This window comes from Henckelia pumila, chromosome 4 (assembly GCF_033568475.1).
Source record: "Henckelia pumila isolate YLH828 chromosome 4, ASM3356847v2, whole genome shotgun sequence".
Lineage (NCBI taxonomy): Eukaryota > Viridiplantae > Streptophyta > Magnoliopsida > Lamiales > Gesneriaceae > Henckelia > Henckelia pumila.
In genome coordinates this window covers 68,364,976-68,384,952 of record NC_133123.1, presented here as the reverse complement: position 1 = coordinate 68,384,952, position 19,977 = coordinate 68,364,976, and the positions used below count along the sequence as shown (strand labels likewise).

Genomic DNA, 19,977 nt, shown 5'->3' with positions numbered 1-19,977 from the left:
GATTATCCAGAGTTATTTTGAATTGTCGTATTTTCAGATTGTAACTTGTAAAATGAATCAGTTTGAATAAAAGATGTTTATTCAGTATTTTACTGCATTCAGTACTTAAGATTGTTCAAGGACGAAATATCTTAAGTAGGGAGAGAATGTAGTAGTCCGGTTCCATTTTACAAGATTAAGTGATTTTAAACATGTTAGAAAATGACATATAATTTTAAAAGTGTCAAAACATGTTTAAGGAGTCCTTATTTGGTGAAAATAAGTGGAAAATCAGATCCGGAACGTCCGAAAATGGTGGGGTAGGTCCCGGGGTCCAAAAATGACTTCGAAAGGACCAAAATAGTTCGGAGCACACGGACCACTTTGGGCCCTCCAAACCCGAGTTCGGGCTCTCCAAACTCAGTACAGAACATGTGTCAAAAGTGGCTCGGACAAGTGGCACGTTCGAACCCTCTGAACCCAGTGCGGATCGTCCGAACTCCCGCCAGATTGAGGTGTCAAAAATGCACTCTACACATGGGAATCATGCCCGGTTCGGAGCCTCCGAACCCAGTTCGGACCGTCCGAACCCAGGCCTATAAAAAGGGGTCCGGGGCTCTCATTTTGGAATATCAATTTCCTCTCCTCTCCCGGTAATGGCTCTATTTTAAGGGCTTCGGGACTCTTTCTTTAAGAGTTGGAGTATGAAATAGTATTTTTTATAGCAGACAGTGTCCGCAGTAGCAGCTAGGCAACGGAGCTCTGGCGAGGCGTCTAGGGGTCGTAGCTAGGCTATGCCCAGGCTCTGGGGCATGCGACATCAGCGGGCTGACGACGGACGAAGGTATGGCTTTGGTTCCCTATAGTAAATAAGGAGTAGACTATAGTTTAATTAAGGATTTTAGAGCCTAGTAGGTGATGTTTGACATGCTAGGTAATGCATGGTTATTTATGTTGTAGTGCTGCATGGTAGGCTTGGACCTAGAGGGGAAGCATCTAGGATCTGCCTTAGTAAGGTACGGAAGTATTATTCGAGATATCCAGATTGAGTATGCATGTATTATGTATTTGCATGAATTATATTTTTGCATGTTTTATATGTCTTTATATACAGCATGTCATGACTTTATGTTGCATAAATGAGCATATTGAGCTTTTACCTTAAGGTATCCTGTAGTAGGGCGCTCACCCTACGAGTTTGTGGATGGTTGGATACGTAAGTCTTGTGTTAGGTCACCTTTATGGTTGGACACATGTACTAGTATCAGGTCACCATTATCCACTGGGTATATGAGCCACCTCCTGATGCGACGGCGCAGCGTGCTATATACCCTGGGCCCGGTCTATGAGCTTGTTTCTTGACCTGAGAGTTTTGGTACCCAGTTCACTTGCATACATGCACACATAACACCGTATACTCATACTTTCGTACTGAGCATGTTAAGCTCACTTCCGATTATTTTTCTGTTGGTTGGATGCCCTATTCCATGGGGCAGTTGCAGATAGTTCTCCCGGGGACAGGGAGGTTAGGTGGTGACCAAGGCTGCATAGCAGGGTTGACCACTAGTTTTTGTCTACTTGGTATTTTTTTATTTTAAGATTCCGCAGTTACTCTGATTAAGATTATTTTATTGATTAATTGCATGCTTAAGTTCTGATTAGTAGGTGATCACGGCGCGGGTCACTACACTAACACTTTTACTCGCACAATATAAAACTACATATTATATATTATGCATTATTGGCATACACATTTAAAGATATGAGCTTACCCGGCCCAATAAGGGATTACACCCTACGCTTCGGCCCAAACACTTTTCCCCTCCCTCAAGCGTGGCCGATACAAACTTCCCCATTCTCTCTTCATTTCCTCCCAAGGCGATCAACACTTCTTTTCTTCCATATACAGCCTCCGGCCGTCGCCAGCTCCATTTCTTCCGGCGAAAACACCCCTCCAATCGAGCTGCTCAAGTTCCACCATCTTTTCCAGCTCGATTTCTAGCGGTCGAGCTCTCCTCCCCCATTTCTGATATTTTTTTAAGTGTGAGGCAAGTTTATGGATTTATTTGGCCACCAAGTGGATTATTACGTTGTGTGCTTGCTTATTCTGTGTGTTGTTCGAATTTTCTGATTTATAGGATGCCTGTTCGATTTTTCTGTGAATCTTGTTGGCCGAACGAGCTGTTAGTTCTTTTATTTTTGGCCTGTTCGGTACCCCAGAACTCTTTAGGGTGTATTGTTCGTGCTTGAGATCGATTCATGTCACATTTCTTGTAAAGGATAGATGTGGGTGAGATGTTTCTGGTAATTGCTTGCTTATGCCTTATTTTCGACTTCTCTTGGTGTTTGGACTTGTGTTGATTCGAGTTTTGCTTGTTGTTTGGATGGTGATATAGGGGGTGCCATGGGTGAGAATTTAGCTCACATGGTAGCACCTTGGTTGTGTGTCGTGGCTACCAAAGTTTTGAGAAAAAAGGGGTTGTTGATAGTAAGTGGAAGAAATTGGGTTTCTGGGGGACTGGGCAGGACTCTCGCGAGCTGGGTTTTGGCTCAAGGTCAGGAGCTGCTTCGAGCAGGACTTTCGGTTTGGTGGGAGGTTCAAGGGTGGGTTTTGGCTCGAGGTCAGGGGCAGGGCCTGCCTTTGAGTCGCTAGGCTCGGGTAAGGTAATGCTAGTGGCCAAGTGGGGTTTTGAGGTGGTCAAGTTGTTAGGTTATAGGTTGGGATTCATAGTGTAGTATGTGTTGAAGGTTTATAAGGGAGTCAAGTGGGAAGAGTGCACAGTTTCTGTCATGGAGCAGGGCTGTCCGGAAATGGTGGTTTATGAAAGTTCTAGACTCATGTTCGGTTAAGGGCTCGGGTCTGGAATTATCCTAGGATGTTAGGAATATGTCGTTTCAAGCGGGAATCAATTCGGCTAAGTTTTGGTTGAGTTCTAGGCTAATTATTGATGAGGCGCAGAATTTAGTCGCTAAGTGCTGCTGTCCGGAAATGTTGTTGCCAGAAATGACTGGATAAGAATTATTCTTTGAGGATGACTTCCTAATTTAGCTTAGATTGCGTGGGAATCGTGGTTTCAAGCGGAAGTCGTTTGACTAAGAATTTTATAAGTTTTAAGCTTTGCAAGTGGAATATTCGGGATACGTCCTAAGTGCCAAAAAGTAAAGTTTAGATTCTTAGCTATGGTTTTCCACCTAAATCACCATCCATGTCAACCATCTTACTTCATTTATCTGAGTATGGAGTAAAAGTTTGCAGAGAAGGTCATTTCTTGAATTCAGTCCAAATCTTCAAGTCAAGTCAGAGAAGAAAGTATTTTTGATTAAGGATAGTTGATTGTGACTTATCAGGGTATGGACGGGTTGGGAGAAATCCTGGCTTCCCTTACCACTCAGGGTATGGACGGGTTGGGAGAAATCCTGGCTTCCCTTACCAACTCAAGGTATGGACGGGTTGGGAGAAATCCTGGCTTTCCTTACCAACTCAGGGTATGGACGGGTTGGGAGAAATCCTGGCTTCCCTTACCACCTCATGGGTTTGGACGGGCTGAGAGAAATTTTGGATTCCCTTACCATTTCAGGGTATGGATGGGCTGGGAGAAATCTTGGCTTCCCATACCAACGCGGGGCAAGACGGGTTGGGAGAAATCTTAACTTCCTTTGCCGGCATAGTATACTGGAGTCATTGATCGATCAAAACTAAAGAAAAGGGCCACAATCAATGATCTAAGTTCACAGTCAGTTCAGTTTATCAGTTTACAGTTTATCAGTTTATAGTTCAATTTATCATTTCACAGTTCAGTTTATCAGTTTACAATTTTATCAGTTTACAGTTCAGTTTATCAGTTTACAGTCCAGTTTATTAATTCTCAGTTCAATCTTTCCAGTCCACATGTTCAGCCTTGCTATGCACTTGCAGTTTAATTCAGTTTCAGTTAGATTCAGTCTTGCATGCGATATTTTCAAGTACTCCCTTTTGTTAGAGATTCAGTTAGGGAAAAACAATGTATTTTCAATATATGCTATTTTTAATTGTGTGTGCATGTATATTTATTACTCGTTATTTCATCCCAATTTCTTGTTTAATTTTTTGGCTCACTACTTCTTCTTGGTGCAGGTGAGGATGACTTCTCAGGGGACTGAGGGGCAGGACCTCCAGGGTTAATAGTATCTGGCGGAGCATACCCAATTACCGTCTCTTCCTTTACTTTTCCGCATTTGAGATATTTGTAATAATGAATAGTTCATATTTATTTAACTACTAGTTGTTAGTAGGGTGTGATTCCCTGTGATTGATACTTGTCATGTAAACTTGATAACCCCTTTTCTTTCTTGGTTGTTGGGGTTAAACCTGTTCAGTTGCTTAGGCTTATCATGTTTTGTTTCTTTTCTTTGGGGAGTCTATTTTATTTTGAAATGTTGATTTGAGACAGGTCTGATTGAGTATTTAGAGATGAGTCATGGCGAAATTTTTCAAAAAAAAATTTCTATAATAATTATGATATTAATAACAATAATAATATCCCGAAAATTCATTTTCCTCATTTATTTAATTAAACTAGAGGTTATGGTTGTTTCAGTTGGTATCAGAGAGACAGTCCTGCTTTGGGTTGTGCCTACTGCCGGTTGCTGAAACCTAGGAGATCTCGCCTCGAAGTCTGTAAGTTTTAAGAAATTTTATATGTTAGACGCATTTGAGCTATTACTTTAAATGTTTTGATGTCACCTTCTTTTAAAAAAAATATTTTTAAAACTAGTTTTTTAATTTATTTAAATGTGTAGTTCCGTGTGAATTTTGTTTGAAATTTCTTTTAGTAGTTTAAAGTGTACCAATCAAATGTTTATTTTTTTAGCATGCAACTTCAAGTTAAACGGAGTTTGTGTACCAATATTCCTTCTTGTTTTGGATAGTACTTGGAAATTACTTGAGTTATCAGTGTTAATAATTTTTATGGAATGATAGGAGTTCGTTGAAAAATATTAAACTTGCGTATTAGGAGATATTTATTGTGTGTTACTATTATAGATTATTTTCTTATATTGAATTTTAGTCGGATGCAACTAGGTGCATAGTTTTCCTAGAAATTGATAGATGTATGTTTTGTCAGTTAAGTTTATGGATCGAAACTCATGCGAAGATTTGGGGTATGTGTTTTGTATTATATTATGAATAGCCTAAGTTTACTTTTGTTTAGGGGACAAATTGGATTTTTGATGATAGGGAATCGGTTACTAATGAACCTTTCGATTATATGAACCATTATTTTGATCAGTATTTTCTTTTATTCTTTTGGTGCTTGTATTCATTGCAACATATGCTTTCGAATAACCGAAGCCTCTTTGCACTTCCTTGTGCATTTATGGAATCGTATGACATCAGCCAACTTTGTATTTTGCTAATTTGACCTTGGATCAACTTCTTAATAAAATCCTGTTTATATTTCACATTTCCTGAAAAATTTTTCGGTTCTAGAGCTACTTGTGGATGTGAGTAAGATTCACATTGTCCTTCTTTTTGGTGATCTACTTATGTTGTGGTTGGCATCTGAACATGTCTTAGGACCGTTGTTTTCCCTTATTTTTAACTTTTGTGGTCTTCTCTTAACTGAAGTCAGGTTGGTTGCCTTGATTATGCTTTGATTGTTTGGGCATGATATCATTACTCATGGATGAGTGATCACAAGATTTGGTATCTTGTTGATTTATATTCATTGTTCTTAAAGTCTACATTATTATTCACTCACCCCTGTGAGTGAATTGTTTTCACTTATCCAGATTTTCATATCTCCAGTTTGTTTTCTTGTAATGCTTGCACTATTTTATTTCATATTAAGCAGCATTACTTGTATGTTTGCTTCCTTATATGATCCATCATAATGAAGACTCGGGTGGATTATAGTTTCAACTGTCATTTTGATTTCTTGTGTAGAGATTTGGCTCGTAACCGCATAGCAAGTGTTTAGAGTGTTGGAATTTAGTATTAGTACTATATAACCCTAAGTTATCGTTGTGTTCTGAGGAATGACGACTACTAACTATACTTAGTTCTAGCGAGAAGACCGCTAGTTAGTGAATTAATTGAATGGGTTGTTTTAATTTTAAACAGGATCGTTAAGAGTAACAAAAGATTTTGGTAAGTTGAATGGGTGATCAGTCTTGAGATAGGAGAAATAGAGTTGTCCCTAGAATAATTTTGGGTGGTTTAAATTTGCATTCCAAGGTTTTATGAATGTCAATCGTTAAGACTAATGCACCAACTACGAGCATAGAATGATGAATAGAATATTCAAGAAGTTTTCTGGATAAGCTGTAGATTTAGTTACCGATGAAATTCTAAGATACTGGAGAAACAATTAGAAAGAATTCATAATCGAATTACAAACTCTTAGAGGTGTCCAATTGTATACCAAGTTCTTGAAATATGAATTCAGGTTGTACCATATAATAATTTGGAAATTTTTGGATTTTTCAGACCTGCTGTCGAGTTTAGCTAGAGGTTGAAGATATGTCCTCACGTGATATCTAAGAATTATTTGGTACTTAGGGATAATCTAATTCCATAAACGGTTAATAGCTCATGGTATGAATTGGCTTCAAGAGTAAATGTGGATTACTTAGTTGGTGCGTCTGAGATAGAGAAATATGGATAAATCTGTTGGGAGATTTTAACTAAGAATTTAACTTTTGTTCGAACCAAGAATGCAAAAGAGACAAAATTATGAATTGGTGAACGAATAATTGGGATCCGTTTAGTTGTCCATTTGGATTCTTTGTGTTATCGGATATTATCTTGGAACCGAACATCATTTTATGGTTATATTTTTTTACCAAGAATTAGATTAGATTTATTTATAGGAATGGGTCAATCAATCCCAAATTGAGGAGAGTCATTTGTTCCACTTAGAGGTTAACTGCACTAGAGTTATTGCTTGAGAAAATTTTTAATCATCATCAGAAGCATTGGGAACTGTAGTAACTAAGAAGATGAAGAGCATAGACCAGGATCGATAAGCAAAGCATTGCTAATAAAGGGCGTAGGCCTTTGGAATTTCTATGTAGTTATTAAGATGTTCTTCAAGGTATCGTCGTTCAGTAATATTATTTATTTGGGTATAAAGGTAGATTAACTTGTTTTGACGGTCCTTATGTGATTGTTGAGGAGATGGGAAATTTGTTTTAATATTTGGGTATGGCGCAGAATTGTTAGTGATACATGATCCATTTAATGTGTTAGTGTGGTGGAAGTATGAGTCACATCCATCTCAGATCTTGAGGTCTAACGAGATAGAATTATATAGTTCCATAGCTATCCTATTTAGAAAGGTTTAGTGTTTAGTCGCTAAGTATTTTGAGAACCTATGAATTTCCTAAGAGCTCGATTCTATTTTATATGTGTTAAGTTTAATTAGTAAATAGACATTAAACATAGTTTTGAGGTTAGGAAGCTTTTAAGTTATGAGTAAGATCGACATAAATTCATTATTGGTTACGCAGACCCTTATTGCTTGAAGTTGTGACCAAGAATTAAGGATATCGAACTACAGGAAAGTATCTGATATTTTAAGAGGTTTAGTGGAGAATTAAAACTCTTAATATCATATTGGAACAGTGATTAAAAATTTATCCTAGGATAGCCTCACTTGGAAATAAATTAGAATCGTGGTTATATGTTGCAGTCAGAGTTAGTCAGATGTTTGATGATATAGGTATCTGTAAGCATCAGAGTGTGCAGCAAAAGTTGATTTGGGCCAACTCATGAGGGTGCAAGGTAAGAAAATTTAGTGTGTTGGTGGCCTAAGGTATTCGAACCTAGTTAGTAAGTCTTGAATTTCGAGGACGAAATTTCATTTAAGTGGGGAAGAAATTGTAGTACCTAAAAATCTAATTTGTTGAATCGCATGCATTAAATTTAATAAATATTAGGATTTATTATTTTTAAGTTTAATTGATTTAAACTCTTTATTTGAATTTTGTGTTAATAAAATATTAATTATTTATTTAAAGGATTTTATTTTACTAACTATTAAATTGATTCTTTTAAATGTTTAAGTTTATCCATTAAAATTATTTTATCATATTACTTATTTGTTTTAAAGATTTTAAACGTTTAAGCCTTCTTATTTAAATGATGTAAATTATTTTGTTTATTCGTTTAAATGAGATTAACTACTTCGTTTACTTATTTAAAAAAAATTACTCGAGCTTATGGGAAAGCATTTAAATGATTTTAACTATTAAACGTATTTATTTAAAGATTTTTGACTGTCCAACTTATTTATTTTAAATAACATAAGTTTAACGGTTAACTACTTTAAATTATTTTAAATGTCTATCTTATTTATTTAAATCCTTTTAATTGTCCAAATAATTTTAAAGGTTTTTATTTTCGCTTGTGTGTTTATTTAAATTACATTTAAATGTTATCCTAGTTTGTTTAAATTATTTTTTTTATCGCCCTTTTTATTATTTAAATATTTTATTTATCGTTGTGACGTCAAAATATTTAACTATTGAAAATTAGAATTTTCAAACCCGGTAATTAGAATTTAAGTATTTAACTCTTAAATTTTCAAATTTGAGTATTTGCGTAATTTGGGTCTAACACTTTTACTCGCACAATATAAAACTACATATTATATATTATGCATTATTGTCTTACACATTTAAAGATATGAGCTTACCCGGCCCAATAAGGGATTACACCCTACCCAATTGCATCGGCCCAAACACTTTTCCACTCCCTCAAGCCTGGACGATACAAACTTTCCTGTTCTCTCTTCATTTCCTCCCAAGGCGATCGACACTTTCTTTCTTCCATATCCAGCCTTCGGCCGCTACCAGCTCCATTTCTTCCGGCAAAACACCCCTCCAGGCGAGCTGCTCAAGTTCCACCATCTTTTCCAGCTCGATTTCCAGCGGCCGAGCTCCCCTCCCCCATTTCTGATATTTTTTTAAGTGTGAGGCAAGTTTATGGATTTATTTGGCCACCAAGTGGATTATTACGTTGTGTGCTTGCTTATTCTGCGTGTTCTTCGAATTTTCTGATTTATAGGATGCCTGTTCGATTTTTTTGTGAATTTGGTTGGCCGACCGAGCTGTTAGTTCTTTTATTTTTGGCCTGTTTGGCACCCCAAAATTCTTTAGGGTGTATTGTTCATGCTTGAGATCGATTCATGTCGCATTTCTTGTAAAGGATAGATGTGGGTGAGATGTTTCTGGTCATTGCTTGCTTCTGCCTTATTTTCGACTTCTCTTGGTGTTTGGACTTGTGTTGATTCGAGTTTTGCTTGTTGTTTGGATGGTGATATAGGGGGTGCCATGGGTGAGAATGTAGCTCACATGGTAGCACCTTGGTTGTGTGTCGTGGAAGCCAAATTTTTGAGAAAAAAGGGCTTTTCATAGTAAGTGGAAGAAATTGGGTTTCTGGGGGACTGGGCAGGACTCTCGCGAGCTGGGTTTGGGCTTGAGGTCAGGGGCTAATTCGAGCAGGACTTTTGGTTTGGAGTGAGGTTCAAGGGTGGGTTTTGGCTCGTGGTCAAGGGCAGAGCCTGCCTTTGAGTCTCTAGGCTCGGGTAAGGCAGTGTTAGTGGCTAAGTGGAATCTCGAGGTGGTCAAGTTGTTAGGTTATAGGTTGGGATTCATAGTGGAATATGTGCTGAAGGTTTATAAGGGAGTCAAGTGGGAAGAGTGCACAGTTTCAGTCATGGAGTAGGGCTGTCTGGAAATGGTGGTTTATGACAGTGCTAGACTCGTGTTTGGTTAAGGGCTCGGGTCTGGAATTATCCAAGGATGTTAGAAATATGTCGTTTCAGGTGAGAATCAATCCGGTTAAGTTTTGGTTGAGTTCTATGCTAAGTATTGATGAGGCGCAGAATTTAGTCGCTAAGTGCTGCTGTCCGGAAATTTTATTGCCAGAAATGACTGGATAAGAATGATTCTTTGAGGATGACTTCCTAATTTAGCTTAGAGTGTGTGGGAATCGTGGTTTCAAGCGGAAGTCATTTGACTAAGAATTTTATAAGTTTTAAGTTTTGCAAGTGGAATGCTCGGGATACGTCCTAAGTGCCAAAAAGTAAAGTTTAGATTCTTAGCTATGGTTTGCCACCTAAATCACCATCCATGTCAACCATCTTATTTCATTTATCTGAGTATCGAGTAAAAGTTTGCAGATAAGGTCATTTCTTGAATTCAGTCCAAATCTTCAAGTCAAGTCAGAGAAGAAAGTATTTTTGATTAAGGAGAGTTGATTGTGACTTATCAGGGTATGGACGGGTTGGGAAAAATCCTGGCTTCCCTTACCAACTCAGGGTATGGACGGGTTGGGAGAAATCCTGGATTCCCTTACCAACTCAGGGTATGGACGGGTTGGGAGAAATCCTGGTTTCCCTTACCACCTCATGGGTTTTGACGGGCTGAGAGAAATCTTGGCTTCCCTTACCATTTCAGGGTATGGATGGGCTGGGAGAAATCTTGGCTTCCCATACCAACATAGGGCAAGACGGGTTGGGAGAAATCTTAACTTCTTTGCGCATAGTATACTGCAGCCATTGATCGATCAAAACTAAAGAAAAGGGAAACAATCAATGATCTAAGTTCACAATCAGTTCAGTTTATCAGTTTACAGTTTATCAGTTTACAGTTCAGTTTATCATTTCACAGTTCAGTTTATCAGTTTACAAGTTTATCACTTTACAGTTCAGTTTATCACTTTACAGTTCAGTTTATCAGTTTACAGTCCAGTTTATTAATTCTCAGTTCAGTCTTTACAGTCCACATGTTCAGCCTTTCTATGCACTTGCAGTTTAAGTTCAGTTTCAGTTAGATTCACTCTTGTTCTGACTGGTTGGACTCCTCCAAAGATACTAGATTAAGAAGGAGAATACATTCTCAAGCACGAACATCCATCGCTTTGATAGTGTAGCGCATCCTGGTCTTCCACAATGCATAATTCGTGTCATCAAGAACTGGAGGTTTAAAAAACGAGTTCGCAGTATTAGATGAGTCCATCTTATTCCCTGTAATAAAATAAACAAACCAGGATAAGTTCTTAGTGTATCAAGAATATGGCTCTGATGCCACTTGTAAGGGAAAGTTGGTTGCACATAAACAGTTTTAGGTGTTGTCACCAGGTGTTGACAGCACCTACAAAAACACCTTGAGTAATATGCAATGAAAAATAATAAAAACATGAATAAAATAAACAAACAACCAAATAAATAGACTCAGATATTTAAGAAAGAGTATAAAATACTCTTGCAACGCCTCAGAGCAAAACTTTCACTAGAAATTAATTCAAAGAGTTTACAAAACCCTAAAACTAGCGAAATATTGTCAAACTCAATTTTCTTAAGACATGTGAGAAAATAAACAATAAAAGCTTCTCCTAAAAATTCTATATGAAATAGAATAAATAAACCGAAACAAGGAGAAAAATCCTAGTAGCCAAAACACGTGAGCAGCACACTTTTCGATAAATGATCTTCAAGTGTTCTTCAAGACCTCAAGAATTCTTCTTTCACATTGTTTCCTTGTATGTGTAGGACTATGATCAAATCTACAAAGATTGATAAATAAATCAATTAGATATGATAGTTATAAACTCAATAATATCTCAATCTACTTAAATAAGGAATTATCTCAAAATACTTCACGTCCAAAAAAAACAAAAAACTTTAAATAAAATCTTTTTAGGCTTAATGAATTTTAGAAATAAAATATCCCCTTAAGTTTCAACTTCAGATTTTACCATCATTTACTGGTCTTGAAGGCTTCAAAGGTTTGGCCCAACTAAAAATAAGCTCCATCTCACGATTTCAATTAAATAATCATTCAAATATTTTTTTTCCCACCGTTTTCAATTTATTTCCACTGATTACGTTCATCGTTTCTTGTTCAAGACTGGTGATTTCGTTTTTGAAAGTGATTTCGACCACTTACATGAAAACAATTCAATTACGAAAAAAAGAAAAAGAAGAAGCTCTCTTTATATAAACATGTGATCTAAAACGAAACGTTAAAAACATAAACTAATCTTGTGTTTACATGTTGCAAATTAATCAAAACTCATCTCCTAGCTCGTAAACCACTGCACTGACGACAGCTCTTTCGAATCCACGAACCTCAAATTTCTTGAACTAGTTGCATGATCACGCAGCACTTTTGCATCGATTTTCTTCCACGAATCGGCCGGATCAATCTGGATTTCATCCATGCCATTCGGCTCGGAATCATCATACAATAAATCCAAGGAATCAAGCCGTAGCTGTTCCCGTATCTGGACAACCTTGTAAACTCCACCGATTTGGTCGAACCCAAATACATATCCTAATAGTTGCCCCCCTGGAAATTTTTTCAGAGGTGGCAACCGCGTGATTTCCCGCAATGCGGGATTACACAAGAAAACAGTATATCCCAGAGCGATGCAGAAAAGACCATTGGAAGGACCACCCTGAATTTGAATAAATGAGCAATTGCATGAAGGGATGTGTGTCAAAGACAGATTGGGTGAGGCCAATAATTCCAGGAGATCCTGATCGTGAAAACAGAGTATTTGATCTACATATTCTCCATTTTCTGATAGCAAATAACGTTTCGCAAGCATCACACTCTGTTTTCTTTCGCATTTCATGTGTCTGTCGATGAACACGGGGCTGCTGATCAAATCTCGCCAAGTTTTGGAAACACACTTGAATTTTAGTATCGACTTCACCGGGAGAAGTATCAAAACTTCTATCAGCATATCCATCGGTAGCCCTGGTTCTGCCATTGTTGCGTGTTTCTTGCTTAATCTTCTATCAACATTCGTCATGTTTCGATTGCTTTATCCAGAATTTCTTAGCAAGTATGGAATTTAAAGGGCTCCAGCGAGAAGCCACTGATATGATATCCCTGGAAAACAAATTCTAAGTCAAACCAAAATTTTAATATGATTATTATGATCCCAAAAATAAAATTATTAAACTTAATTCATCAACCATATATTGCTTGGACGAGACTAACAATACTAGCGATCTCCCAACTGTGTGAAAATCGAATCACGAGAATTTTTTTATTTATGTGATTCCGATCATCTCAAAAACATGATCATGCATGATTAATGTTCTATGGATTTAATAAGAAACAATTAATTATTAATTATAATACAAAGGAATTGAGATTACCAATATCTTGCTTGGTACGGATCTGCCTTCAAACCCTCGATCGAACATTCACAGTTCGCCGACCTCCTGCCAAACTCAAAACGTAGAATTCTTGTATATGCTCATGACAGACTACATTATTATAAAATATTACAGATAAGATAATTCCAAATATAAAATATGGAATCATCTATAACATAATTTCAAAATCATAAAATTATCTTCTTTTTATATAAATCAATAGATTATCAAATCTTATAAAATTTTAATATAAACTTTCCACAGATAATGATGATATAATCCAACTAATGGATTCCTTAAAATTCAATAAATTATAACTCATAATTTATCTGAGTTTATAATTTCACGAAAAAACCGTCACAAAACCAAAAAGATCTGATCGTACACATTTAAATTAAGTATCAGTAAATTATTTGATATAATTAATTTGATATAATCAATTCATGATTAATCAAAATAATTAATTAATATTATTTTATTTCATAAAAAAAATTTTACTATCAAAATCTAATTGAAATTACTGATAGACCTAACACTCCAAAACATAATTCTTAATAAACAAGTTAATTTTCTAATTATTCTATCACATGGAAAAAAAAATTCTCATCACTATGCATTCACGTCCTCAAAATTACATATCATCTAGTCTAATTCAACACTACTTAATTAAAATAATATTCGAGACAAGAAGTTATTAAAACTGAGCACCAAATATCTTATAGTATTTTTCTTGAAAAAATTACGTGAAAATAAAAGATAAAATTATAAGATGATTTTAAATAAATAAAAAACTAATTAAATTTGATAAATATTTGACAAATTTTTTATTTAATTTTAATATTAATATTTTAGTAGTTTACCATAAAATATAGGATTCACAACCAAAGTTCTTCAATCAATATATTTCTTTCCATGAAAAATTTGAAAACACGTGATATTTCGGTAATATGTGTGGAACTAAAGCTTCATCCGAAGTACAATGTATGATACAAAGTGATTATAAAATTTGTAAAATATGAGCACGAGTTATGATAGAGTTGATGTCCTCTTAATCTAAATATATATATATAAATATATATATATAAATATATATATATATATATAAACAATAAAGTATGCTAAAATAAAATTAAAAAAAAAAACAAACTTTTTTCCCGCCCAAAGCACGTTACTAAGTATAGAAATAGCATAATTTTTGTATTAAAAAAATATTAACATAAAATATTATGAGATAATAAATAACTGATATTTTTGCCGTTTGAAGTAGAAAAATTGTTGTTGGATAAGAATAAATTTGATCTATTACTTTAAATAACAAACAAACAATTTATTTAAGGATTATATTGTGAGATAATAATAAATTCATCTTGATACATTAGATTCATTTAAATTTAATTCACTTATGGGTTAAAAATTATTCGATCTTTTTTTTGACCTCTCGACAGATGTAAAAAACTTTTTACACAATAAATTTTCAAGATATCAACATTTTAAAAAAATCAAAAAATTCTCCTTAACAAGATAATAAAAATATTAAATTTCATAAAATTAATTCACCTATGAAATAAAAATTAATCGATATTTTATGACCTCATAGCTGATGAAAAAAACTTTTTACACAGAAAACTCCCTATAACAAGATAATAAAAATATTAAATTTCATAATATTAATTCACCAATGTGATAAAAATTAATCGATGTTTGTTATGACCTCACAACAGATGTAAAAAACTTTTTACACGATAAATTTTCCAAAATATCAACATTTTAAAAAAAATCAGAAAACTCTCGTTAACAAGATAATAAAAATATTAAATTTTTAACAATAAATAATTCATTCCAAGATCATGTTGAATTTAAATTTTTAAAATTTAGTAATCAATCCATATATTAATATAAAGCTAAATATTTGCTTTGAAAAGAAACACAAGCAACACGATTTTCAGTTCCATTTCACGTTGTAATTTAGTAAGTTCCAAGATAATATATTTCAAAAAAAATCTGAAAACTCCTTTTAACAAGATATTTTAAATTTTAAATTTTTAACAGACAAAAATCCATACAAGATCATGTTTAATTTAAGTTTTTTAAACGTGGTAATCAATCCATAGATTAATATAAAGATAAATATTTGCTATGAAAATAATCACACTGCAAAACAATTTTATTTTTCATTTCATGTTATATTTCAGCCTCAGCCGAGATTTTGATAAATAACACCATCTTCAACTCAATCCGTGAGGTTTCTCCAACCATGAGTTTATGTGCTATGAAACTGCGTTTGGTTAATCTATATGAAGTTAATCTATATGAACTCAAGTCAAAGAAGAACAAAATTTTCAGCATAGAATGTGTATTCCACGATCGTGAGATAAAATTTACCAATTGTTTGTTTTCTTGCTGAAACATTACTGTATATGTCTTATTCTACAGGGTTCACGCATTCATGGGATGATCACAAATACAGTTATGAACAAGTTTAGACAAATTCTTAAAGATGGACATTTGTTTGCTCTTAAAGATATTATAATTGTTGAAAATCACATGTTTTACAAAACAACACAAAATAAATACAAATTTTTGGTTGTTAAGAAGACTTGCGTCTGTGAGATTTTTGAAGAAACATTTCCGTCCTACATGCACGAATTCAAATCATTTGGAGAGCTGAAAATCAAAAAGTGGTGGATGAGAACATACTTTTGGGTTAGTCAAATTTATTTATTCTTTAATTAATTTTTTTACGTAATATTATGGAACAAAAATTCAAATCTAATTGTTTATTTTATTTTGTTTTTCAGATGTGATAGGTAAGATAGTGACGAGAGAATATCTGCGAAATAAAAGGATAGATGGATCTGTTACAAAACTCATCAATATCATCCTTAAAAACAGAGTAAATATTGATATTTTCAACTTCTTATGTATTATCCATGCTAATTCAGTTTTATTTACTCTTCATAAATAATCGATTGACGTGTATACTCTGGGAAAGTGGGAAAATTTGGTTGACGGTTTATTGGCTCACTTTGACATGCTGAATCTCAAATTGATAATGGTTTAATTCCAATTGTCATCTGATTAATCGTGCTGCATTTCTTCCTTCATTTCATGATATTTTTCTTGATTTGAAATATGTTAAATTCTTATTTCAGTTATTACTAAAAATGGCTTAAAGATAAGATAAATTTCATAAGTCCTAATTGTAAAAATTAAAGCTAATAATTCCTTTTCATTTGAGTGATAATTTAGTTGTGCGCCTTGAAAGGTTACTAACGTATAGTTACATAATTCTTCATTATTTTTTGTTGTTGTTTTAGTAAGTTCTTTTAAATTTCTTTCTCCTGTGTATGCCTTTAAACACGCTCCCCGGTATTCGTCTGATGCATCTGTTTCAATTATATATTATTATATCTTTATTTGATGGAAAATAAAATTCAGGATGATTGCTAATTAATTTTTTTTAATTGTATATATGTAATTAGTATCTTCTTTTTATCATTTTCATTTATAGTCCTGTTTAAGTTTTGTTTGTAGAGGTTTTTTTATTTCTGCTAGTTTCTTAATGTAATTTCCCGAGTATGTTAATAATCCTAGAAATCTTCTTAATTGATCATTATTTTTTATTTCATTAGGGAAATCATGGATTTTCTTCAGTATATGTTGTTGTAAACAATGTTTTCCATCTTCAGTTTGTAATCCTAGATAATTTATTTTTGTTTTAAACAATTGTTCTTTCTTTTTAGAAAATATAATTCCATTTTTATGACAAATATCTAATACTGTCATGAAATCTTTATAATGTTGATCTAATGTTTTTGAATAAATTAGTATATCATCTATATAGACACAACAAAAATCTACATATAGTTTAAATGATTCATCCATATATCTTTAAAAAATACCTGATATTTGTTTAAGTCCGAAAGGTAATACCGTCCATTGATATTGTCCTTTTGGACAGCTGAATGTTGTAAGTAATTGTGTTTGTAAATTTACCTGTATTTGCCAGAATCCTGATTTACAGTCTAAACTGAAAAAATATTTCATTCCTCCTATATAAGATAGTAAATTATTTTTCTTTGGGATGTAATATCCATCTATAATAGTTGCATTATTCATTTTTCGATAATCAATTACCATTTTTTTCTTGTCAGTATCTTTTTTGCTGACATCAAAAGCTGGTGAAGAGTGTAGACTCTTGCTTGGAATGATTATCCTGAGTTTGAGTAATTCTTGGGCCTCTTTCTCAAATATTTTTACATCATCCATGTTGCATCTTCTTGGTGATTCACGGATTGTGATATTAGAGTCCTTAAGTTTTATTGAAGCGATTAATTGTTTTTTTTTCTTAATTTTATCCTGAGAATTTTCAAAACAAATATAATAAAATTTCTTCATGATCTCATTTTCATGATGAATTGTTAAAATATTTTTTATTTTTAATTCTATTGGGTTTGTATTTTTTTATGAAAATCCTTTGTAAATCTTTCGTTTCCTACACGAAATGTTGTTTGTATTTTAGGAATAGAAATCATTGATGATCATTTTTTTAAAGTTATATGATCTTCAAATTGTGTAAACGCGAGATATTGTATTAAAAAGTTATTCACAATCATAATATTCATTCCTGATTCTATTTTGCTATATGATTGATATTATAAATTTTGTTTTTTCTATTTCTATTTTTAATTTTTCTGCTATTGCATCAAGCATAATAATTGATCCATCTTTTATTCGAACTGTTAATCACTTATCGTATTTCTTCCAATAATGATTTAAAAATATATGTTTACTTGCTAGACACATATTTTCTCCGGTATCAACATTTCTTTTATTTTTATTTGAATTTTTATATAAATACTATTGAAATTAGTCTTTTTTTTTCCTCCATTGTCTCTCACTTTTTTTTTAATGGATAAGGGTATTTGGGAAATTTTTAAACAAAATTTTCTCTCTCCAAAAAGTAAAAAACAAAAGTTTTATTTTAGTAGGAATTTAAAAATGATGTAAGTTTGTGTTTAGGGAGTGATGGGCAATTTATCCTCTATAGATTTAGCTTTTAGGGTGTAACAGTTTAAATTTTCCTGAGATTGTTATGAAAGATATAACATGTAAAGACATCTAAACAGAATAAGAAAAATCACGACATTGCAAAATAAGGGTGCAAAACAGAAGAGCAATAAAACCAATTTTCAAAAAATGTCAGCCAAAAGGATCCATTTCTCTGTTCATACACTTTTAAAGATCGAGGCCAAACAAACCAATACATGAAAAGAAATAGGCAAAGTTCTCACTCATTTTGGAAACACTTCAAATTATACCATCAAGCTAACCAAACTCTCCTCGTACACCACTGCACTAAGATAGAATTCGAATCCATAAACCTCAAATTTATTGGACTGGTTTCCGCGGATTGAACTAGCTGCAAGTTGACCATCAATGGTAACAAACACCAACCACTCGTTCCTCCAAATCAAAAGAGGGAAATAAATATGGCAAGTGTTCAAACAAAACCGTTTGGTCCACGACTCTTTCACTCCATATTCCTTCATTACCCAAGTCTCAATATAACTATTACTATTTAATTCTTGCATCGAAGAATTCCACAAAACCATGGCGAGGCTACCATCTAACCCTATCAGGCGCTTTTCATAAGCTGGAGGGAAGTTACCATGGACGTGTAACTCTCGAAAAGCCTCCGAAGTCGTGTCGAAACAGAGAATGCACGGATAATTCCCGGTAACAGAGAATGTATACCAGTGAATCGCTCCGTTAGTGTAAACTCCAACACTAGGTTCATTACTGACATAAGGCACTTTTGCGTCTATTCGCTTCCACGAATCGGAGGCCGAATCGTACAAATCAACCTGGTTTTCATTGATGCCATTCTCCCCTAAACCATACCATAAATCTAAGATATCTGGCACTTCATGTCCCCATATCTGGATAAACTTGTAACCTCCACCAATTTGGTCGAACCCAAATCCAAATCCTAAAGGTTCGCCCCTCTTCCCCGCCGGAAAATTTAAAGGTGGCAACTGTTTGAATTCACGCAATGCCGGATTACACAAGAAAATACTCTTTCCCAGAGCGATGCAGACAAGACCATTGCAAGGACCGTGAATTTGGGTATCTGAGGGATCGCCTGAAGGGATGTACAAATCATCAAAAATTGGAATCGGCTGATGGGGTGAGACCAATAATTCGGGGAAATCCGGATCGTGAAAGGAGAACATATGATCTACATCTTCTCCATGATTTAGCATACCTTTCACAAGCATGACTCTGTGTTTCCTATGGCATTTCAAGTGCCTATTCATGAACAGAGGGCTGCTGATCAAATCTCGCCAAGTTTTTGAAACACACTTGAATTTGAGTATCGACTTCACCGGGAGAAATATCAAAATTTCTATGAAAACATCCATCGGCAGCCATGGTTCATCCATTGTTGTATATTTCTTGCTTAAACTTGTATGGGATTTAAAGGGCTGAAGAAGCCACTGGTATCCTTGGAAGCAGAATCTGATTTAATGTGCACCATTACCAAACAAGCCTGCGCTTTCTCTTTAATACGGACGAGTTTCAATGCGTCGGCGGCATAAAATTAACAGTGACTTTTAGGTTTAATGTTTCTTGCAAACACCATAAAAATAGTATTTGTTAAGAAAGAATTTTATAATTATTTATTTTTAAAATTTGCCTTAATAATAATCATCATAATAATAACTAGCGTGAAGCGTATTAAGATAATCATGATTTTGTTTTTAATTTATTTTTGTTTCATTAATTTTGTAATTAAATTATGAAATAAGAAGATTTGTTAAAAAAAAAAAAACAAAAA

General features: G+C 34.0%; 1 protein-coding gene and 1 long non-coding RNA gene across 2 annotated transcripts; one reads left to right on the top strand and one right to left on the bottom strand.

Annotated features, from left to right (window-relative positions):
• Positions 1–1,813: 1,813 nt before the first annotated feature.
• Positions 1,814–4,366, top strand: LOC140867537 (uncharacterized). Its single transcript, XR_012145171.1, has 2 exons — positions 1,814–2,027; positions 4,094–4,366. It is a non-coding gene; the product is annotated as an uncharacterized lncRNA (long non-coding RNA).
• A 14,014-nt stretch (positions 4,367–18,380) lies between these two features.
• LOC140867258 (F-box/kelch-repeat protein At3g06240-like) lies at positions 18,381–19,717 on the bottom strand. The gene is made up of 2 exons (XM_073272333.1): positions 19,405–19,717; positions 18,381–19,281 (listed from the first exon to the last, which is right to left on the bottom strand). Exons 1-2 carry the CDS (start codon positions 19,580–19,582, stop codon positions 18,452–18,454), a joined length of 1,008 nt encoding a protein of 335 aa, XP_073128434.1. The 5' UTR covers positions 19,583–19,717; the 3' UTR covers positions 18,381–18,451.
• Positions 19,718–19,977: the final 260 nt, after the last annotated feature.